This window comes from Sclerotinia sclerotiorum, genomic scaffold, assembly GCF_000146945.2.
Source record: "Sclerotinia sclerotiorum 1980 UF-70 scaffold_16 genomic scaffold, whole genome shotgun sequence".
Classification (NCBI taxonomy): domain Eukaryota; kingdom Fungi; phylum Ascomycota; class Leotiomycetes; order Helotiales; family Sclerotiniaceae; genus Sclerotinia; species Sclerotinia sclerotiorum.
The window spans coordinates 93638-116452 of NW_001820820.1; the positions used below are offsets into that span (position 1 = coordinate 93638).

The window sequence follows — 22815 nt, forward strand, 5'->3', positions numbered from 1 at the left end:
ATTAGAGACGTTGGACTCGAGGGAATTTGCTTAGAGAAAATCAACTGCAGAAGGTTTAACCAATATTGGTTACACGGTTCCCGGTAGTAAACTTTCATGTAGTATGGACTGTCTGTGGTCCACGATCATGTAGATAGAATGCTTTCGGGACCTGTGCAGGCAAAAGGCCGGTGGAACAAGAAAATGCTATTGTTACAAGATTGGTAATCCATGCGAACTGTGACAATGAAGAAGGCTGCGTGCGCCTTTACTAGGGCTCTCGAGTCAACGCTTTTGTGCAACAAAAGGAAAAAGAGGTAGCCAGCCACCTTTTACACCACATGCTGAAAGTCCGATTCGGCTGCCACAAGCCAAACCAAGCTCTTGTGGCTAAATGCCATAATGTACACCGACAAGCACGGAAGCACCTGCACAACACATGCTATCAAGAGCCAATATAACATGGCAAAGAAATAATTCTGCAGACGCTCTCTGCATCTATGGTATCACTCTCGCATATTCCTGTCGGACAACCATGGTTCATTTAAGATTAATAAAAGAGAATGCTAACTTCTCCGTTCGGATTGGAGAGGCTGGGGGGATTGAGTAACTCACACATGAGCTGTAAGACTAAATATTATTGGGACACGAAACACAAAAAATGTATTTAGGAAAGACATTTCCGGACCTACGCCGGAGCAGCTTGATTTGTCTTTTAGCTTAAGAAACATTTTTGAAATGTCCGAATCACAGAAAACCTCGAATGAGACTTTTCATAATGGGACTCGTGCATCGAGAACACTAGCAATCCTGGGATGTGGTACGGGATCTACTCTAAGAATGCCACTGGCGTCGAGCGAGAACTTGATAGTTAACTTCTTTTAGGTAGCCTTGGAACTGCTCTCTTGTGCGGAATACTGACCAGCATCGAAGAGAGCAAGAAATCCAACTTAGCTCGTCCGGATTTAGATCAATCCCATGTCCCAAGCAATTTCATAGCTTGTGTCCGGAGCGCCCCTTCTGCTGCACGCTTGGAATGTGCACTTTCTGCTTTTGACACAGAAGTAGCAATCTACCATGGCGATCAACGTGCTCCTCTTCACGAAGCCGATGTGATAGTCCTAGCTTGTCAGCCCGGTGATATACGGAGTTGTCTAGCCACCACCATCATCAGATCCCAGCTACAAGACAAGGTCCTCGTTAGTCTACTTGCGGGCGTCACAATTCCAGATATCGAATCCGTACTCCAGTCTGTAGGGGGTAAAAGCTACTATCCCGCCACAATTGCTCGAGCAATGCCAAATACTGCGTCATTTGTCCGTGAGTCAATCACTGTCATCGAAGCCCCAGAAGCAACGTCAGCCCGCCATTTAGTTGCAATTGACTGGCTGTTTGAATCGATCGGCAAGGTTAAACACATTTCCGCTTCCAATTTCGATACATGCACAGCATTGGGTGCATCAACTCCTGCGTTCTTCGCGGTTATTCTCGATGCTTTGATTGACGGCGCTGTCACACTGGGGCTGACCAGAAAGGATGCTACGTTCATGGCAGCACAATCTATGAAAGGATGTGCGGCGTTGGTGCTGGCCGGAGAACATCCAGCTTCTGTGAAGGAGAACATTACCACTCCAGGCGGCTCGACTATCAGGGGCGTACTAGCGCTTGAACAAGGAAATGTGAGAGCTGTCGTGGCAGGTGCTCTGATTAAGTGCAAAGAAGCCGCAGAAGGATTAGGAACTCAGGCGAGGAATTAGGGTTAGCGTTGTATGCTCCATTATTCATAACGTGCGGCCATTACTTTTCATTTTTATCCGAGTTTGAAAGGGTGTTTGGAGAGATTCTAATTTCATGTCAATCAATCTGGAAAATAATGAATGCAGAGTTTGTTTGAATGTGATTAGGAAATTGAGTCACACACGTGATCTGTGGCAGAAATAAGGCGGTGAATGATTTTTTTGCCCTGAAGTTCACGCCTTGACTTGAACATATTCAACTAAATCTATCTGTTCTATCAGCTTGCCTACTAATCAAACTTTTCATTTTCTATAGCGAGGTACAGACAATGAAATGCTTTGTCTTATAGGAGTTATCCAAATCATTCCTTGAGTCTCTAAGCCGGTTTAAGCATCATTTACCAAAACATATCGGTATCTTGCGTCTCCAGCTTCCATCTCCTTCAGAACATTGTTCACATCACTCATCTTTCGCGTCTCAACCCATGGCCAAATCTGTTCCCTCACCACAAATTTCAACAGTTTTTCTGTCTCCTTGACTGAGCCTATGTCGTTGAAATGGATTGAGATCTTCCGCTCAACCAGCCCAAAGATTTCAAGCGGCGGCATAGGATCGTCTGGCAATCCAACTTGGCAGAAATGACCTCCTGTCCTGAGCAGACTCAGATATTTGTTTAGTGGCATGTCAGCGGATGACACAGTACAAATAATCACGTCGAGCGACTTTGCATGCTTCTCTGCCCAATCTGTCTCTTTTTCAGTGGCTATGTAGCTTTTTGCACCCAACTTGATGGCGTCATCGCGCTTGCTCTCGCTTCGTGAAATTGCAACGACATGCTGAAACTTCAAGGCTTTTGCGAACATGATTGCAAAGTGCCCCAAACCTCCAATACCAACTATTCCGACTCGCTTTCCTTCTCCTTTGTATTCTGCTAATGGAACGAAGGTGGTAATGCCAGCACATAGCAATGGTGCCGCTGCTGCGCTGCTTAGTGCTTTGGGAATACGAATGGCAGCGGCACCCGGAACTCGACAGTAATTTGCAAAGCCGCCGAAGGTCTTGCTGCCATCTGGGAGATATCCATCATACGCAGCAACTTTCCGTGGACAGTAGTTTGGCATCCCTTGGCTACATTCCGGGCAATCTTCCTGGGCACAGACGTGAATTATAGGGCCAATTCCTACCCGGTCACCAATACTGTTCTCTGTTAGCGGACAGAATTCCACGTGTTTAAAGGATATACCAACGCAATGTTTCGCTCGACTGCTTTCCCTACTCGGACTACCTCCCCCACAGTCTCATGCCCGGTGCAGCATGGATAATTAGTAGGTCCCTAGTCGAGAACATGTGAGATCGAATCAAAACATGGGTAGAATTTCTTACCCATCCACTTCGCAAAGTATGCATGTCACTTGCGCAGAGACCACAGTGAGTAACTTTGACATCTATGTCGGTCTCTTCCCATTTCTTCGGTTGGAAAGGTGTTAGTTTCAACCCATCGACTATGGCGTTTTTGTCAAACGCCATCCATCCTTTGAAGGTAAGGTCAGAAACGATCATTTGGTCTTCCATATTTTTCCGACTTGTGTATTTTTTTTGAGGTGATATTTGCGCTGAATCGTCGAGTATCGTGAAAATCGCGACTGAAGATATAGTTAGGCATAATGCTACTATATCGATATACTTAAATGGGACGTCAAAATGTCGGTGTTCCCAAATTTGTCATTTGTACGAGCGGCTCATGTAAATCACTCATTTAGGTATACAAGACTAATGATTATCCCGAGTAAGCAATGGTATTGTGACAAGCCATACCCCACAATGTGTATTTAGTCCCTTCTGCTGTGCTTGCTCTGTTTTGTAGTTTATTTCCTGTGTGCGCTGCATTAGATAGGTGCCAATGCTGCAAGTAGCAGCAGAATTGCGCACATTCAACCAAGCGAAGCCTCCTACCCTTAATCAATTAAGCCATGAACACTGTCGCCGATCACACAAATAGATCGGAAGGTTCCACCAGATATCGCTTAGGTTTTTATCATGGGGACCAGTGTTTCATTATAATATACTTCGTCAGATCATCAGCCCGAGCTAGTAGGTGAGCTGAAAAGGCGCGAATGAAAGAGGCAAGTGAATTGAGCCAAGATGTGAGCCCGAGATCAAGATGATTGGTTTGGAAATATCAATGATGATGTAAGTTTGAGGCAAACGTGTCTATTTCTACTTGTGAGAAAATGCTGGCCACTTTCGACCTTGGCAATTTGTTTCTTTAACTGTCTATACTGAATCTTTTCATCAAACGACACTCTTTGAAACTGGAAATTTGGGAAGATGACAGCCGATATTGAGAGAGCAAGTCCCAAGTTTCAGAAGCTCCCATGGCTCCTTGAATATCGGTCCTCTGACTGGTTCATTCTCACTACAGTGTGCTGTGCCATATTCACTGTAAGCTCGTCAAATGATTTCCTCCCCGGTATCTATCTAACGTGGCTTAGGATGCCTTCCTTTATGGTGTTGTAAGCATCCCGTTCATACCATCTATACATATTATTCGAAAAAGCGAGTGGCTGAAGCTATACTGGATGTTATATTAACAACAAACAGGTGGTTCCCGTTCTTCCATTCAGTCTACAAGAGAGATCAAGTGTGCCGGAGGAAGAAGGTACGTGGAAAATGTCGAAACTTGACAATCTACTGATTAAAAATAGTCCAATGGTGGACGTCTTTCATATTCGCTATCTTCGGTGCTGCTATTATAATTGGGTCTCCAGTTTGTGGATGGCTCGCAGATCATACTACCGATAGATCCATTACTTACTTCGTTGGGCTATTCATCCTAGCGGCTGCAACTCTTCTTTTTGGATTGGCGAAGAAAGCATGGCTTCTTGTCGTTAGCAGAATGTTCCAAGGGTTCTCGGCTGCGATAGTATACACCGTTGGGCTCGCACTATTGGTTGATACTGTTGGGAGTGAAAATATTGGACAGTGGATGGGCACAGCTTTATCATGTTCCAGTGTCGGTCTCATTATCTCACCTTTGCTTGGTGGTATTGTCTATGACAAGGCCGGCTATATGGCTGTGTTTGGTATGGCTGCTGGACTCATCATTATTGATGTCCTACTGCGCATGTTGATGATCGAGAAACGGACAGCCGAAAGATACCGGAACATTCATACCTCCCCTGCTGAACCTGAGGGGCAAAGCAACAGCCCAGAGAGCATTAACAGCTGGGCTGAGCCTTTGAATACTCCGGAACCTACACCTCCTGGATTTGGTATACCCAACTACGATGAATCTAGCGCTCTTCTCCCAAAGAAGGCTCAAAACAGCAACCGAGACTCCAAAGCCTGGAGCCTTCCACCAGTCATTACCTTGCTCGGTTCGCCACGAGTTGGTGCGGCCATATACGGCATTTTTGTTAACGTTTCGATTCTCGCCACATTTGACAGCGTTCTCGCATTGTTCGTCAAGGAAACCTTCCACTGGAGTTCTCTGGCAGCCGGGCTCATATTTCTGTGCTTAGCCGTACCTGGACTTGCAGGTCCACTCGTCGGTACGCTTTCCGACAATCTAGGTCCTCGTTGGATTGCCGTTGTTGGATGTACCTTGACAGCAGTGCCATTGATACTTTTGCGACTTGTCGATAATGACACTACCGGGCAGAAAATTTTGCTATGCGTCCTATTGTCTATATGCGGTATGTGAATCAATTGACTTAGATTTTCTTCATACTAGCTTATGAACGCCCGCTAAATCTGATTTCTAGGTTGTACACTCATTCTCATCGTAGCACCTGTTGCCGCCGATCTTTCTCTAGTCGTAGGAGAAATCGAAATCGAAAATCCGGGCAAATTTGGTCCTGGCGGGGCTTATGCACAGGCTTACGCTCTGTTCAATTGTTCTATGGCTGCCGCTACCATATTTGGCCCAGTATTTGCAGGCGCGTTGATTACACAATATGGTTGGAAGACTATGAGTCTAGCTATGGGTATATTTTCTCTCACTGGGGCAATTCCATGTGTAAGTATAAAGCCTCTTCCTCCTGCTTTGCCCTTCTGCGCAGTTCCATCTATGCCCCTTCAAGAGAACTTGACTAACGATATAATTACTAGTTATTTTTCACTGGCGGGCAGCTATCTCGAAAGGAGTCAAAAAGCGCAACCGTCAACCTAGAATAGATTGTGATAAAAGACTAGGCTTTCTGGACAATGTTTGATATTCGCGACTTGACAAGCTATTTGGTTTACTACATGGACATTTCTCCATTTTTTCTTTCCAATTTGTTCTTTCATAAGATTACATATCTCACATTCATTTAATTTTGTTGTTTCTTGGATTAATGTAACTAAGTTTTCCTTTGCATAAGATGCACTAAAAGTCTCAAACTGTAATTTCAGTGTTTAATTAAATTATATATTTGTTGTACAAATAGTGTGTGTTACACTTTACTGCACACATGGTAAGACTTATTTGTGCTACCAGCCTGTGATTACGAAGTTAGATAGGGGAATATTTGAACTTGTGAATTGTACTCTGTGTATGAGCCCATCCATGAAAACGAAATATGAATGATATGCTGGTTACGTCATGTTTGATTGAACACCTCTCCCAATTATAGCTTGGTAAGTTTGGTATTTGGAGAGCTTATAAGGTGATAGCATTTTCGGTGTGTGACTTTGTAGCATATGCATCATCATGATACGTGCATTATATGAGATAAGAATCACCATTTGTATAATCTGACCAAAGCATCTTGGAGATATATTGGGAATGTATGGACCAGATCTTCACTATATACTAGGAGAAGATTATACAGAACTAGAATACTGCATTATCCATATTCGACACAAAAGTAATCTTCCTATCTCACCCAATAGCAATCTTACCATAGCAAGAAAAGCTCCTCACATGAACATCCTTAACGCTGCATACACACTTCCAAGCCCACCCTCAACTTTCAACTCCCAACTCCCAACCCCCATTCCACCATCAATCACCTTTCTTGGCGCGCTCCGCCCTATCCTGTCCCTTCTTATAAAGTTTCCCCATCTCCTCCGAACTCATTTTACTAGCCGTCCCCAACACATGATCCCAAAACGTCGTATAAACCTGCGAATAATTCGTCTACTCACCATATCACACCAATCAGCACAAATTCCCAAAATTTAACTTTAACTCAAATAATCACGAAAATTAGATTAATGAATAAGAAAATAATCTACTTACGCCTGCACCCCAAGTTTGGTGATGAATATCATGAAACACGGTTCCTTGTTCTCCTAACCATTGTAGAGGATCCCAGGGGAGTTTATACCCACAATGATCATCTACGCCTTTTAATACGCTGATGGTAGAAAATAGCATAGCTTCGCGCATGCTGAGACCGGAGAAGAAGAAAGAGAGAGTGGTTCCAACGGTATCTATAATGAAGGCTTCGGTGAGGGTATTGTAAAAGGCGGCGAAGGCGTAGGGAGCATTGACGCGGTGGTGTTTGGAATGGATATTTCCTGGTGGGGAGGAATGTTAGTGGGGGTTTATGGGAGAGATGGTTTACAGACGTACGGTACATCCATTTATTCTCGTGCATGGCTCGATGCCAGAAGTATTGCCAGGAGTCGCTGAAGAATGTTGCAATGCCGAATCTGGTGGCTGGAGCAAGGACTCTATATATTACTTGTGCGAGTATAACTTCCCATGCAATAATTTTTCCGTCCTTTTATAATTATCAGCTATTGCACAAGATTTTCTTTTTTTTTCGGAGAAGCGAGTTCCCACGAGATGACTTACAGGAGTGGCGATATGGATATGAAGAGGAAGACGCAACGAAGTTTTTGACCTAGCAAGATCAAATCCCAAAGCCGTCATCCCCGTCTTCAAGCTCCATACCATCCAAGAACCACCATTTCTCACCCTATCCACCCAAACCGCAATATCATATTCTTCAGTCCCAACCAAATCATGAGTTCCCAGAACCACATGGCCGAGGAACAAACCCCAAGCTGTCTGAATCAACTGCTGAAAGACAATACAGCGAAGGACCTCGCGAGCTGTCGCACGGTTGCGCGTCTGGATTTCCGCTGGTGTGTGGATGCGATAGGTAGAGAAGAGATTATAATGTGAGATGATAGACCAGAATAAAGAGAGAGACCAGTATGCAAGAACGGGAAGGAGGAGGGAAAGGTGGAAATCTGATATGTGAGAGGATAGAGGTGGCCGAGGAAATGGTGAGGATAAGGTGTAGGTGGGAGTAGTGGAAGAGGTATTGGTGATTAGAGTGTTCATTTTGAGCGGTAGATAATACCAAGAGGAATATTTGAGAGAGTGAGTTTCAGCGCTGGAGAAATGTAGCTAACATTTAAAGAAGCATGAGATTGTAATGAAATCTTATGGCATAACGAAACTATCGAAAAGCCACATCGAAGTAGCCTCACTCTGGCTACGTCCGTATCGCAACCATTAACGTGCATTCATAAACATTACCTAGATTTGGGCTGATGCTTGGATTAATTTGTGATCTGACCCTAGATCAGAAATCCATGGTGACGCTCATCGTATGCACTGTCCGATTCAGCTGCCGATGATGTGCATCCATTTGTGGCTGCATTTTCGAACCGGGGTATAAATATCGCACGGCAATGGAAACACGGCACAAGAGCTACAATTAGCTATGGGTGGCAACTCAAGGCTATGCCAATACAACTTTTTCCGTATATGCCGGAGCACTAAGGGTGTGGGAACAATTGGAGATACAATCAATGAGAAGTTACAAAGGATAGGTAACCCGTCCATCGATATTTCCGGGAGTCGGACCAGTGTATCCAATATTCCGGACTACACTCTAACAATGAGCGACTTATTTATAAATATTGAAAACATTTTAGACACTGAAATTATCTCAGATAGCAAGTCTATTGAAACCGTAACATTATTAAAAAATAAAGCATTTTTCAAGTTTGAAACTTTGATAAGTACAAATAGAACTGCAGCCCAGACTATTGGACACACTATCCGAGACAGATACACAAGATGTTTTGCGGAATATTAAGCCTCTGAGAGATTCTAAATAAATCCTACTCCGCCTTTGAGTGCGCCACAGTAATCTCGTTTATCTTTCTGCGAGCTTCAACTAATTCGTGGGTTCGAACATAACGCATATCCGCCCCCTGAACATCGGTCCATTCGGTTCCGAGTAATCTATCCCAAAAGACGGTATACGTAGAAAAGTTATGCTAGATGGGCCCATGTCAGAGCGTCTTCAGAAAAACAACAATGTGCCAAGAGTCGAAGTTTCACTAACCTTAAGACCCCAACTTTGATGATGCAAGTCGTGGAATCTTGCATTATTGCCATTAATGTATCCAAAAGGATCCCAGGGAAACACAAAATTGCAATGATCACTAATAGTCTTCAGCGTCGCTAGCGAAGACAAAATCATCCCCTGACGAACTGATATCCCGGAAATAGTATTCGCTAAGATGAAGCTCAAGACATCGAGGAAAATAGTTTCGGTCCAATGAGCGTACACGGCTCCATATGCAAAAGGCACGTAAAGTTGATGGTGCTGAGCATGCACAATCCCTAGAAGAAATTTTAATTAGACGAGTCGAATTGGAGAGGTATTCACATACGGTAAAGAGTCTTGTTAACATGACAAAGGCGATGCAGAAAATAAACCCATGTATCCACAACTGCGAGATACACTGTGAACTGTATCGCTGGTATTATGAAAGAAACTATGAGATGCGCGAAGTTCCACTCAATAGCAGTAAAAGTTGGACTTGACAATATATCATGGCCAATTGCAAAAATATGCGACAACAAAGGTGTTTTGTGGGATATTGATACAAGTCCTTGAACATCCAGGCCGAGAAGCGTCAATGCCCAAGGAATGACCGTAAAAGACTTCCTCACCCGTCGCGCCCATTGATATATCTCGCAGTCCCCCATTTCAACAAGCTCTGCCTCCTTGTTGTAAGTGAGTAGCAATCCTATCGAAATCTGTATCACATGATAACGCATGACATTCAGAAGACAGCCCAATCTTGAAACGCGATTTCGATGTAGTTCCTCTTTTGGTGGATGGATGCGGTAGTTGCTGAATAGTTCAAACTTGTTGAAGGCATAAAAGACTAAACTCCCAGCAACATAAACCAGTGTTGGCAGTATCACGCCGAGGGTATGATCGGACACCCCGTGTATCATAGATGGGCGAGAATATATAGTGCATGATGGCACAGAGGGAGAAGACAAAGTATCTGTGATGTTCGCCATTTGAAAAGACTGAATGGTACCAATTTAATATGGAGTTTTTAGTGTTGGTAGTTCTGGAGGACAGATAGATAATATAACGCTTCTTGATAGAACTTAAAAGAGAGAAAAGGCGGCTCTAACAATAGAGATACATATATTAGGAGAATCATAACTTTTGGGTTTGCCCCTAGACGAGGAAGCATGATCTGAGACCAAAAGGCTTCTAACCATTTTAGAGAAAGACTGCATGGGTTATCGAGTATAACAGAACGCCATCAGTGCTGGGACACGAGCTGCGAAAGGTCTACTGCACTTTGAATGTTGTGGAACACTGTGCGGTGTAATATATTGTATTTGTAGGATGTTCATGCGGAGAATTGTTGAAGGCGCTGAAACACTGAAACCACTAACCAAATCGAGAATTATACTAACACCAAGAGCTTAGTAGAATATCACCAAGTCTGTTTTTTTTAAATAGGAAATTAGAGACTTCTGTATAACTTAAAATGGTTATAAACAAATATTTTGCTGGATAGATACTTGGTTTTCTTACTCTAGACATTCTCAATTTATATATAATAAAAATCGAGAGAAATAAAAATAAATTTTAATCTGATAAAACCCAAGAACCCTTATAAAAAGAAAAGAATAATTAGCTAGTATATACATTGAATAAAATTTAACATATCTTTCATAGTATATGAATCCAAACTAGAGGATAGAACATTGATTAGGAAATAACATCAATTCTGGTATCAAGCCGCAGAGAACGAATGTCCATAGATCGGCAGCTCGCCGGATCGTCCCCTCCACCACATTTGCCTTCAAACACTACCAACTCCAAAGCCACGTCGAGCAACTCGCGGGATATCCGGCTGGAGATTGGCTGCCAAACCTTGCGCCAAATCTTGAACACGGACGTGACTCCGGATGCGCATTTAATTCCGCTTGTAGGATGACATAATTGCAAAAAATTTGATCAGGAATAGAAACACTAGATGGAGGAGCAGAAGATGATGTGGGCATTGAGACAGTAGGTACTTGATGTGGTGATATGAATATTGAAATGGCTGGAGTATTGATCTTCAGAAGGAGAGCATTTGCCCGCGGACAACAGGGGAATAGAAAAATGTTAAACCGCAAGTTCGTGTATGCAAAGAAAAGAAAAGAATAAGTTGGAGTAGTACTGCAAGTGCCAATCTTGACCTCAATCATCATCACAATCATACTTGTACCACAACTCCGGTTGGTAGGTCAAGAATAAATTAAGTATCTACTCATAGACACCATTCTCAAAAGTTTCCGTATTATAAAACAAAGCTGATATGGTATTCCCATTGAATATACGCCCCTCAAGTGCGTTCACAGCCTGATTAGATTAGCTTCATCCAAGGAGGGAATGACAATGGATCACATACCCTCAGCGCCGATAACTGATTAGTAAATTTGACGAAGACCTTTGCTGGAGCACTTTGCCTATCGATGTACACTCGTTCAACTCTTCCATACTGTAACATGTTAGTGTTGTTGTATATGAGCCATTCCTAAAATCGAACATACCTTTTCACCACATTCATCCCCAATTTCCTGCATTATGCCCCCATCCCCTGAACCTTCTACTTCCTCATCTAGATCCATGTTGTCTACCATTCCACGCAGTACTATAACTTCGGACATTGGTCCAAATCTGCCTGTTTCTTCCTCCTTAACAATTTTCTTTCCCCCAATGATCTTTCCTCTTCCTCCCGAATCCCGGAACCCACCACCTTCGGCATCAGACTTCTTTTTGCGCTTGTCAAGTTTGACTTGCAGAGGTGTAATCATACCGGAGCCATCTGCACCGAGTCCCGATCCTTTACTCCAACCATATTTAGACATTAGACGTTCTGCAAAACCTTTCTGGCCTGGGCGAAGTGATTTTGGTGCATCTTCATCTGGTTCTGCTTCATCTTCACCATCTCGTTCATCGGCAAGCGCTCTATCTAATTCTGCTTCTGAAGCCGGAAGTTCACTTGGCGCCGGTGGTAAGTTATACCGCACCGGTGCTCTGGAAATGGCTCCAGGTAATAGTGGTGCCGGTGGAGGTAAGGGTTGATCTTCGGGAGGTAGACGGACTGTATTAGATTGTGCTCCAATAGTGGGACTATAAGAGTCACTTTCTGGCGACTTGGAACGTTTCTTGGGGGGAGAATCGATTGGCGGAGGAGCAAACGAATAATTTGGAGGTGGAGCGAATTGGTCTGAGCATCATTAGCAGAAGGAAGACAAATGGAAAGGGGTCGCTTACTGCCAATCTTTGGGCGATATAGCTCCTCATCATCACTATCACTCGATGTCTTTCGCGCCATTCTATGAGCATATAGTCTATCCTTCCACTCTCGTACTTCCCGAACCTTCTCATCACTGTTCTTGTATTCCTCATAGTTATTTGGCCGCGAGGGGTCATAGATATCGTCCCAATCTTGTGCTACAGCTTGCTCTTCCCTGTTCTTCTTTCTTCGTTTCCTACCACCTCTTTGCCTCTTCTCGCCAACGTAAAACCCATTAACATCATCGTCGTCAGCAGCCCAATCAGCCAAAGTGCTCTTAGAAGCTGATTTGCCAGAATTAGATGCTAGGGCTTTCACCAGAGGTACATTGCTCGGCTCAGTGGTAGTTGAATTGACTGGGGTAACTTTTGGAAATGATGATTTCGGTTTGGGCTTTTGTGAAGAAAGTTGTGGTCTTCTTGTGGGTTGAAATCTTAGGGCAGCTATGTAAAGATTTAGTGCGATTCTCAATAAATTGGACTCAATTTTGTAAATCGTCTATGGCATACCAGCATCAATCTGGGGTTTCTTAGTTGAAGCTTCATCTTCCGCGGAAGCTGCGCCAGTTTTGAAAACGACTGGTCCTTTTGTAATGGAGCCGGGTGTATCACTCGGTGACGGATCTAACAAGTTCGCATAGAGAGAAAGCCCATTTCGTGCAGGAGGCACATTGGGAGGATTCGACATGATGGTAAATCAATCTGCTCACGCACAGCAGATAAATAGAGAGGCAGGTAAATATAACGTCGAAATTGTTTGCGAAACATCTACAGCCTGGCGCATGAGGCTGTATGTTCTCAGAGTCAGGTGATCAAGAGCTTCTTTCGATAGGTACCTACCTGGGTACCTTAGAGTATTCGATAAGAGTACAAGGAGGAACCCTGGCGATAAGGGCTTTGCGAGCTTGGAGAAGTTGGAAATGCTATTGGAAACGTTGTTATTATTTTTAACCTCTGTTCATTCAATTTTCTCATCATATCTAAACCAGAGAAGCAAGCTCATCGATGAATTTGAATGATTTGAAGCAGTTTTATACCCTATTCGTCAATTGTTCATTTTCCTGAAGTTACATTTTGATCTTAGCTTTGCTTTATACCTTGCACAGTGACAGCGATTGTCATCCTTCCGGCCAACCATCGTCTTCCAATCCACGCAGGCCAAGATGTCTGTCACCACTCTCGCCAATTCCTTCTCCACAGGTAGTGCTACCTCAGCAATTATTATTCCGGGAAAGCGACCTCTCACAATTACTTATAAACAGCTCTCCGCCGAAATTTCCTCATTTCAAAAGAAGCTTGCCAAGCTGGGTGTTACACCCAGAGCTGCAGTATCCCTTGCTCTACCAAACACCTATGAATTTATCGTTGCATTTTTGGCTACATCATGGCAAAGAGGAGTCGCCGCACCTCTCAACTCTTCATACAAACAGGAGGAATTTGAATTCTACATCGATGATTTGAGCTCCGCAGTTACTCTTGTACCTAAAGATTCATTTCAAAAGGATGGACCTGCTGTAAGGGCTGCGAGGAAATATAATGCTGCCATTGCAGAATGTTATTGGAATGGTAAGGAAGTTGTATTGGATATCAAGGAAGAGGGGAAACTCAAGGGGAAAGGAAACCAAAAGGTTGAGCAAGCTCAACCGGATGATGTTGCTTTAATTCTACATACCAGCGGTACGACAGGAAGACCAAAGGCCGTGCCATTGACACACAAGAATCTTACTAGAACTATGAAGAACATCCAGGCTACATACAATCTTACTCCTGTGGACCGTACCATGCTCGTTATGCCTTTATTCCACGTCCATGGACTTCTAGCCGGTTTCCTAGCTCCCTTAATGTCCGGTGGTTCTGTTATTGTCCCCCTTAAGTTCTCTGCTTCAGAGTTTTGGAGTGATTTCATTACACATAAAGCAAACTGGTATACCGCTGTTCCAACTATCCATCAAATCCTTTTGAAAAATCCACCGCCTGTAACTAAACCCAATATCAGATTCATCCGATCATGTTCCTCCCCTCTTTCTCCAACCACTTTCCATGCACTAGAAGAAACATACAACGCCCCTGTCCTTGAAGCATATGCCATGACAGAAGCTTCTCATCAAATGACATCCAATCCTATCCCACCAGGAAAACGCCAGCCTGGTTCCGTAGGGATTGGTCAAGGAGTCGAGGTACGAATACTTGATGGCGAGGGCAATGAAGTTTCTCTTGGCTCTGAAGGAGAAATTTTCATCCGTGGTGAAAACGTCACAAAAGGTTACCTCAACAATGAAAAAGCCAATAAGGAATCCTTCACCCAAGAAGGATTTTTCAGAACGGGTGATCAAGGAAAGATGGATAAAGATAGATATGTATTTATCACTGGCCGAATCAAGGAACTCATCAATAAAGGAGGAGAGAAGATTTCTCCCATTGAACTTGATAATGTTCTCGCACGTCATCCTGCCGTTTCGGAAGCAGTAAGTTTTGCTATACCGGATGAAATGTATGGTCAAGCTGTCGGTGTAGCTATTGTTTTGAAGTCGGATCAAAAATTAACTGCATCTGAGCTGAAGAAATGGGTTGCAGATAAAGTGGCTGAGTTTAAGGTTCCGAAACAGGTATGCTTTTATTGTGTTTGGTCTCTTCATATTTACAAGACTAATCAATATTGTAGGTATACTTCACAGATGTCATGCCAAAGACAGCTACAGGAAAAATTCAACGAAGGATAGTGGCAGATACTATGCTTAAGCAGCCCAAGGCGAAATTGTAGAGCTAAAGACAGTATGCTCATTTCACAGGAATGGCGGTTATGGTATTGCATCTACACTCAATACCTCCTTGTATTGATTACACTCTTGAATGTACAACATTTTCTCTTTTTTTGTAGAACGATGGATGTAAATAGATTTTAGATTATGCTTCCATGTTTTTCAAACTAATCAATTAGATTTTGGGAGCTCTTTCAGGATAGTAGAATACTAAATGAATAATAGAATTGTTCTGATTTAGAATGATATCGTGTATTCAGAACTAGACTAAGCTATATCTCTGCCTGTCTGTATATAGCATCTCATCATCTTCGGTTCTGTAAAATAGGAAGTAGGATAATATCCCCTGCCGCCAAAAAACCATAGAAGAATACCAAATATCTATCCCAATTTTTCCAAAATCGAAAATCTAAAGCTCCGCCAAACCTTCCACCTTGTATTATCTTCAATCTTTCATTTTTACACGTCACACTTCGCACTCCTAAATTCCCATGCCTGTCTTGTTGCTTATAAATCGATTTATCTTCTTTTATATTTATTATTTATTATTTAAACTTATATAATATACAATACCACGACGATATAATATCATAGTAGTTTTTCCTAGGGGTAATTAGATATCTGAGTTTAATTTAAATAGAGATTGAGAAGATTGAGAAGATTAATTCCGCCTGATACTCAATCAATATCCTCAATATCCAGTAATTATTCAATAATCAACCTCGCCCCTCCTCTGTTAAGTTTTCTTCTTACAATCTAGTAAAACCTTGTCCCTTCCACCAATTATCCTCATTCATAAATCCTCCCTCTAATATTCTCCTTCTCCTTCTCCTCCCCCATACCCTCCCATATTCTCCCATCCCACTGCACCCACTCCTCTCATCTACGAATTTCTCCTCATATTCTCCTTCTCCCCTGCTATCCTTCACACTCCTATACCCTCTCAAACCCCCCTATTACCCGATATGACATTCATTTCAATTCATACCTAGGCATTTCTGTTTGAATCTTAACACTTGCTTCCTGATGACAACAGTTTATATTATTCACCATTAGATCTACATATAAGTTTATTCCTTCCCCTTCATTTCCCTCCTCTTCCGCCTTCTTCTTTCTTCTCTTCTGAGCCTCTCCCTAGACAATATCGAATAGAAAAATAAAAGGCTACTCACTCTCCAGTCTCCATCATCCTAACATTCTTCATCCTCTATCTCTTTACCTTTTCATTTTTTTAAGCATCACCCTCTATCAATCTCTCTTCACCATCCTTCATCCTCACTCCTCGCCCTCTGTCCCTTTATCTATCTACCTCCTCATCTCTTCACCCCTTCACCTCTAAATCACCACTCACCATCCCCCAAACAATTAAATCACCAGTTCAGTTTCAGTTCCAGTTCTAGTTTCAAATTCACTCCCAATCTAAATAGAACCCTTCCATACCCCACCCCCACCTCCGATCCTCCACAAATACCCGCAAATATTCCCCCACCCCGCCCAAAAAACATCCAAAGCCTAGCCCACAAACCCTATACACCCACAAGCCTTGGTACTTCATCAAACCATCCATCCTCATATCCATTTCCCAAGAAGGAAAGACAGATAGACAGACAACACACTACTAAAGAAGTCTAAAATCACCAGGGGTAGGTATATTTGAAATCTTAACACGTAAATAATATCCACCAGAGAAAGAGACTAATTTGTCAAGGACATCCATCGTCATTCTCTCGGATTATAGTAACATGAACAGGACTTATTAGAGCAGACTAATATCATTCAACTCTAAACTCTAGGCTCAAGACCCGTAGTTCCCAAGTCACAACTCATTTGATGATATAATCTTAGAGATTCAAATAAGGTAAAGTCTAGAATACAGTCATATAACAAAGAAACAAGTACGTCATTTTTTAATGATTAAAAAGAGATTCATTATTATTCTCTGCACTTCTCATTCTCGAGGAAACAATATTCAAATGTACAATTTCGGATTCTCTCTTCTCAAAAGCCTAATGTTTTCCTTCCCTCCCTTCCCCTAAATGCCTTCATGGATTTTTCTAAAAACCATCAATGCAACAGATGCACAAGTAGAGCAACCTTGACAGCGATGGATATGCAAAGCACACGCCCCTAATGATCCTAATGAAGGTGAAAAACCGCTCAAAAGCTTATGAAAAGTCATGTAAAAAAGAGAGAACGTGGCATATTAGTTTCTAATGTGATAATTAAACGAAAAACGCCGACGTCCCAATGATTTACAACAACATGCCCAAGAAACCTCCGACAACAGAGACACCCATGAGGGCCTCGTTAACACCGTAAGAGACAGCAGCACCCTTACTAGCAGAAGCAGATGCACTTGAGGAGGAGCCGGAGCCGGAGCTGGAGCCGGAGCTGGTTCCGGTTCCAGATTGAGCGTTAGCAGTGGTCTTGCAAGTGTAAGTACCTTGAATGTTACCACTGTTGTGCTCAGATTGGAATCCAGAGCAGTCAATGGAGGTGGTGGATTGCATGTTGAAACCACCCTTGACGTCGTTAAGCTTTGGCAATTCAGGGCTAGAATAACAACGTTAGCGAATGTTCATAGCGAAGAGTTTGCATAAATAACTTACGTAGTGAAGTTTCCAGAGAAATCAATAGCACCTCCAACTTGGGTCAACTCTGGGAAGTTGATAGCACCGAGAGCGGAGTTGTTGGCAATTTGGAAAGCACCACCAACAGTCGAAAGCATAGGGATGGTGATGTTGGCGAGGTTTGGGTTGGCAACGAAAGCGAATCCACCTTGTCCGTTGGCAGTGTTACCGACGGCTGTCAAGTTTGGAGCACTGACACTGGTGAAGTAGTTCTCGTAGAAACCGAGGGATCCATTGACAACGGCCAAAGATGGAATGCTGACACTTGAGACGTTACGTAAGGTAATGTTGGCGGCCCAGATAAGGTTAGGTAAGGCAACATCCAAGTTCTTTCCGTTGGAGTCAATGTTGAGGAGCGTGGTAACATTGCCGACTTGAGTGCTGAATGTTCTGAGACGGTTGTTGTTGTTGATGTTCAAGGTGTCTACGGTGTTCAAGTTGATACCATCGAGACTGTTCAAGAAGGTGTTGGTGATGGTAACACTACTTGCGGTCCTGACCGACTTGGTGAAAGTAAGGGCTGAGAGAGCTGGAAGAGCAGCCCAGTTGATGGTGCCAACGGTGTCGAGGGCATTGAATTGAAGAGTGGACAAAAGAGTCAAATTGCTCAGACCGAAAGTACCAGTGATAGTGGAAATAGTGGTACTTGAGAGAGATGTGATGGCTCCATTGTTCTCGACGATCAAATCACCGTCGATTTCTTGAGGTCCGTCAATTTGGATAGTAGCAGCAGCGGCGGTGCTGACGAGAACGTCACCCTTGATGGTTTTGCAATCAGCCAACGCGGTGGCATCAGCAGCGTTGTTAATGGTGGCGGTTGATTGGGAGCAGATAGAGTTTGTAGCGGCTGAAAAGATTATAGTCAGTATGTATGATCTTAACAAGCAATTGAGATGCTCCTGAACGCCACCGCAGATCGAGTGTAAAATCTGCCGAGCCAAGTATGAATAGATCGGTGAAATATTGGAAACTTACCAGCTGCAGTGCCGATGACTGCGAGAGCCGGGAGGAGGACTTTAGAGAACATGATTGATTCGAAGTAGCTTCTACAGTAACTTCGCAATTGTTAGTCCAATGATCGTAAGAAGAATGTAAAAAGTGTTGATCGAAGATGAATAAAGTTGCGATGTAGTTGAGAGATTGTTCAACGGAAGACAAGGTGGCTGATGATCAGAATTCCTGAAGATGAACCAAGAAATTTGTAGCTGCAGGAACCAACTGATTCTAGAAAGGAAGGAGGCAATCAAACAAGAGATGATGGAAGGATTGATTGATTGAATCCGTGATTGATGATAAATCGAATGAATTGTAGTGAATGAACAGCTCTTCGATGAATCGATTCAATCAAGAGGGAAGGAGAGATGAGTGTTGTAGAAATGTTTCAAGAAATCAACTCACCCCTTGATGTGCAAGTATCGTAAACAAATTACTTTCTCTTTCCCTTTCGATGGTTATGTGTAAAACTTCTTTTTCTTCCTTCCTTCAATTGTATAGATGGATGTGAGCGATTGATATTATTTGTACGAGATGGACTTTAAAGTAGGAAGAGAAATCTTAACGACAGTGATGAAGTGATGAAAAATTGGAAAGAAGGCGACGATATGGGACAACTTTTTCGAGGAGAGGAAATCAGTTTCAGAAAGAAGTTGGCTTTTTCTTCAGAAAGGTTGCAGGCGTGGGAAATGAAATGAAATGAGATTAAATCAGAATGAGAATAATAAAATAATAAAATAATATTGACTACCTAGGTGGTAGTACGAACGAGGGAAAAGCGGCCGGAGCTTGGTAAATGGTGTTAAAAAAAGGGGAGGATCCTAGCTTGGGTAGGCTTGTTGGTAGTGAATTCCTTAACTTCCTAGTGAGTTTTGGAAAAGTACAAGAGGTTTTAACGCGATTTGATTGGTTCATACTAAAACTTGGTACGTTTAATAATGTTTATCTATTACTTGTTTGGTAAAAAGTCTGCTTAATTTAGTAAGTTTAGTTTCCATTAGTTGGTTAAATGTACTAGGTACTTTCCGTACGGGTCGATTTTGCACAGCGTAGCGGGTATTCAAGGGAGCTAGAACAACTAGAAAGGCTAAAGGTTTAGTCCGTTCTAGGTAATATTTCAAAAGGAATTAAGCCATCTCAGGATTTCGTTCAACGGAAAAGAACATGGAATTCTCTCCAATCACTAGGTATTTTCAAGGTACCTGGTCTATTTACCATGCCAGCTACATACGAACCTACCTATTCTAGGTACTTTTATGGATCCTCGGAAATGAAGAAGTGGATGATTTTCAGTACATCACAATCATACCTTAGCTAATATGATGGAAATTTGAAAGATCAGTACAGCAGAATTTACTTGTTCTTCCACTATTGAATTCGAAAGTTGAATAGTATCCTGTTCTTTGCTCCCTACCTAGGGATCTTAAGGTTCAACTCAGCACGCAGCTCATAACTAAGATCATAAACTCTATCAAGACAAATAGAAGGAATATATATCCATCAAAAGTCTCCAGGATTTGGGAAAATCACTTTTCAATGAATGGATGCTTTGGAAGCTCTCATCTTCCTTATGGTTGCACGAAGCGATTCTTGGAAAGCGACTCAAGATATGCAGTCGGTGTTTCCAAGTTTGTTGTACGGATCTTCTCACTTTCTTTCGAACCAAACGATCACGATCTCCAAGCTCTCCCAGGTATGGAAGCCGAACGGGGTTCTAATGGATTGATCGCTGTCCGCTGTCCATGTGGTTTAGATGATTACGAAATGCTTAGCTGTATTATTCCAGACTGAAGGGGTTACAGCATCTACATAGTCTTATGGGAATGGTAAGAAGGTTTACTCAGCTAGGTATTGAAGGAAGCTTCTGATGTCTTGTAGTAATATTATGATTAGTTTTGGATCTTCGGTATATGGACTTTGAACTATTCATCCGGCTCCCAACCGACTCCAAGCAACAATCTTCCAAAATTAATATTGTTACGGCTATGGTAGTACAGTAGTATGAAGACTGAACCGTAGACCTTTCTCCTCATCCTCAGATAAAACAAAAACCAGTGGCCAACTCCAACCAACTCCAACTCCAACCCAAACCCCATCTGGAACAATCCAATTGTCAATGAAGGTCTGGAGGAACCACGTCAAACCAATTGGAAATCATCCCAATCACCTTTACCAGCCATCATTCGTTATTTTATTCTGCAGGTTACAAGCATCCGCAATCATTCTGGTGCAGCTTGGTCCGAGTGTTTAACGTTAAATCCAACAAAGACCAGAAATACCCCTGAAGTTGGTATGAATTGGGATCTTTTAGGTTTTAGATCCGAGATTCCTAGATTAATCATTGGTTGGTAAAAGGGAGTCTCCAATTATTTCTAATATTCCTCTTCCAAGGTTCACTTCAAATCATTTTATTTTCCAGCAAAAGCATCGACGACCTGGGCGGTGGGCAGAAATTAAACCATCTATGAGGGAATCATGACATGAATGAGCATGAACAATGAAATGAGCTACCCATCTGGCTATCTAATTTACAGTTTGAGCAGCGACCATTTGTTCACCCAAAAAGACAACAACTTTATGAATTCTTTTTGGTACTACCATACCGATACATTTCATTCGCCTCTTCCTTTAAGTCTTTGACTAAAGAAACCGGGAGACACGAGGTCTTGGTAAGCGGGTTTGCTTGTCACTTGCCGTCTCGTCTCGCTGCTTTTTGGAGGTGTAGATATAGGCGTACTGTAGGCGTTCAAACAATTCCACATCACGGGCGCGAGCATGGCCAGAATTTCATAGAACAATCAAACAACCCAATCCAATTTCAAAACCTATCTCAGCCACAATGAGTTTGTGGCTTTTTATATTATTCAATTCAATTTCAAATTTCAAATTTCAAACTCGCTCTTTTCCCATTTCATCTCCTAAAAGCAATATATATACCAAGGTATATAGATATTGATCTATCTATCCAAGCATCGATAGCTATCTAATAATCGCAAGATACTCACTCAGTCATCATTGTACCAACCCCCTCAACATACATATATACATACATACATACATACATACATACATACATACATACATACATACATGTAGGGATTATGCATTCATGTATGCATTCATACGCGTTCTGATGACGATTCCTGGTGTTGCTTTTTTAGACTTTTAGACTTTCAGACTTCGGTTCTATAATTAGATAATTATTTGTGATTAAGAAGATAGATAGGTAAGTAGGTAGATAGGTAGGTGGGTGGGTGGCAAATGGACTGTTACGTTGCAACATTGTAACTATTATCACGTGTTATAGGATTACATGAATAGTCTTGTGAGGGAGTGAGGGAGCGAAGGAGCGAGATTCGAATCTCGCTCCCTAGCTCCATCGCTCCAATGTTGGAATACGAAGGTCTATATAATCAAGATGGATTCCCTTGTATAGAGCTTCGTGCTCAAGATCAAGATCAATCATTTAGTATACTCTACTATTAGTTACGAATTGCATTATTGTCATTACTTTAAGTCCCTGCTTGACACCTAGTTATAAACCACCTCGAGAGCCTAGAGCACTTCCACGTGATCTAGACGGCAAACCTCGTAACAATGGTGGATGGTGGATGGTGGATGATAGTGGTGAATATAAAAAGTTTATTTATTTTATAAAGGTATTATATAAATATATATTTGTATTAATTAAAATATTAAATTTTTAATTTTTAATTTTTTTTAAAAAGAGGATTAAGGGATGAGTTGAGGTGATTATATAATTATCATTTAAATATTATTATTTGATATTTTTTTAAAAAAATATATATATTCTAAAAGAAATTCTATTATATAAATCATCTTAATAAATCAAATCAAGAATAACTCTTTCTCTTCTTATGAAAAAAAACTTTTTTATCTAATTATATACCGACGGAACTATCTAAGACTCATCGGGTCGATGTATCCTCCGTACTGATACCCGTATGCCCGATTTATGTCCTACACGTGATACTGCGCAGGTACACGCAAGACGACGCGACGCAGGGCAACGTAATGTGATGTGATTAAGGGTATGCATGTGTGTGTATATGTATATGTAAATGTATATGTATATGTATTATAAAGATCTTCGAGGTCATCTTTATATATTGATTTTTAGGTTGTTAGATTGTTATTTGA

The 22815-nt window shown here is 42.1% G+C and overlaps 10 protein-coding genes across 10 annotated transcripts; 5 read left to right on the forward strand and 5 right to left on the reverse strand.

Annotated features, from left to right (window-relative positions):
* Positions 1-596: 596 nt before the first annotated feature.
* On the forward strand, positions 597-1736 carry SS1G_10564 (hypothetical protein; the record flags this gene model as incomplete). Its single annotated transcript, XM_001588068.1, has 2 exons — positions 597-603; positions 865-1736. 2 exons carry the CDS (start codon positions 597-599, stop codon positions 1734-1736), a joined length of 879 nt encoding a protein of 292 aa, XP_001588118.1.
* A 366-nt stretch (positions 1737-2102) lies between these two features.
* SS1G_10565 (hypothetical protein) lies at positions 2103-3288 on the reverse strand (the record flags this gene model as incomplete). Its single annotated transcript, XM_001588069.1, has 3 exons — positions 2103-2913; positions 2964-3049; positions 3100-3288. 3 exons carry the CDS (start codon positions 3286-3288, stop codon positions 2103-2105), a joined length of 1086 nt encoding a protein of 361 aa, XP_001588119.1.
* Positions 3289-4044: 756 nt separating this feature from the next.
* SS1G_10566 (hypothetical protein) lies at positions 4045-5892 on the forward strand (the record flags this gene model as incomplete). Its single annotated transcript, XM_001588070.1, has 6 exons — positions 4045-4158; positions 4209-4229; positions 4318-4375; positions 4422-5411; positions 5481-5734; positions 5827-5892. The coding sequence occupies 6 exons, from the start codon at positions 4045-4047 to the stop codon at positions 5890-5892; spliced, it is 1503 nt and encodes a 500-aa protein (XP_001588120.1).
* Positions 5893-6703: 811 nt separating this feature from the next.
* SS1G_10567 (hypothetical protein) lies at positions 6704-7996 on the reverse strand (the record flags this gene model as incomplete). Its single annotated transcript, XM_001588071.1, has 4 exons — positions 6704-6838; positions 6941-7221; positions 7277-7427; positions 7502-7996. The coding sequence occupies 4 exons, from the start codon at positions 7994-7996 to the stop codon at positions 6704-6706; spliced, it is 1062 nt and encodes a 353-aa protein (XP_001588121.1).
* Positions 7997-9247: 1251 nt separating this feature from the next.
* SS1G_10568 (hypothetical protein) lies at positions 9248-10464 on the forward strand (the record flags this gene model as incomplete). Its single annotated transcript, XM_001588072.1, has 4 exons — positions 9248-9343; positions 9578-9685; positions 10201-10304; positions 10410-10464. 4 exons carry the CDS (start codon positions 9248-9250, stop codon positions 10462-10464), a joined length of 363 nt encoding a protein of 120 aa, XP_001588122.1.
* Positions 10465-10788: 324 nt separating this feature from the next.
* On the reverse strand, positions 10789-10902 carry SS1G_10569 (predicted protein; the record flags this gene model as incomplete). The annotated part of the gene is made up of 1 exon (XM_001588073.1): positions 10789-10902. The coding sequence occupies one exon, from the start codon at positions 10900-10902 to the stop codon at positions 10789-10791; it is 114 nt and encodes a 37-aa protein (XP_001588123.1).
* A 335-nt stretch (positions 10903-11237) lies between these two features.
* On the reverse strand, positions 11238-12960 carry SS1G_10570 (hypothetical protein; the record flags this gene model as incomplete). The annotated part of the gene is made up of 5 exons (XM_001588074.1): positions 11238-11333; positions 11383-11472; positions 11525-12204; positions 12252-12557; positions 12783-12960. The coding sequence occupies 5 exons, from the start codon at positions 12958-12960 to the stop codon at positions 11238-11240; spliced, it is 1350 nt and encodes a 449-aa protein (XP_001588124.1).
* A 475-nt stretch (positions 12961-13435) lies between these two features.
* Positions 13436-15033, forward strand: SS1G_10571 (hypothetical protein; the record flags this gene model as incomplete). The annotated part of the gene is made up of 2 exons (XM_001588075.1): positions 13436-14878; positions 14935-15033. 2 exons carry the CDS (start codon positions 13436-13438, stop codon positions 15031-15033), a joined length of 1542 nt encoding a protein of 513 aa, XP_001588125.1.
* Positions 15034-17283: 2250 nt separating this feature from the next.
* Positions 17284-18688, reverse strand: SS1G_10572 (hypothetical protein; the record flags this gene model as incomplete). The annotated part of the gene is made up of 3 exons (XM_001588076.1): positions 17284-17584; positions 17641-18508; positions 18637-18688. The coding sequence occupies 3 exons, from the start codon at positions 18686-18688 to the stop codon at positions 17284-17286; spliced, it is 1221 nt and encodes a 406-aa protein (XP_001588126.1).
* A 1536-nt stretch (positions 18689-20224) lies between these two features.
* Positions 20225-21006, forward strand: SS1G_10573 (predicted protein; the record flags this gene model as incomplete). The annotated part of the gene is made up of 4 exons (XM_001588077.1): positions 20225-20347; positions 20468-20480; positions 20548-20642; positions 20710-21006. 4 exons carry the CDS (start codon positions 20225-20227, stop codon positions 21004-21006), a joined length of 528 nt encoding a protein of 175 aa, XP_001588127.1.
* Positions 21007-22815: the final 1809 nt, after the last annotated feature.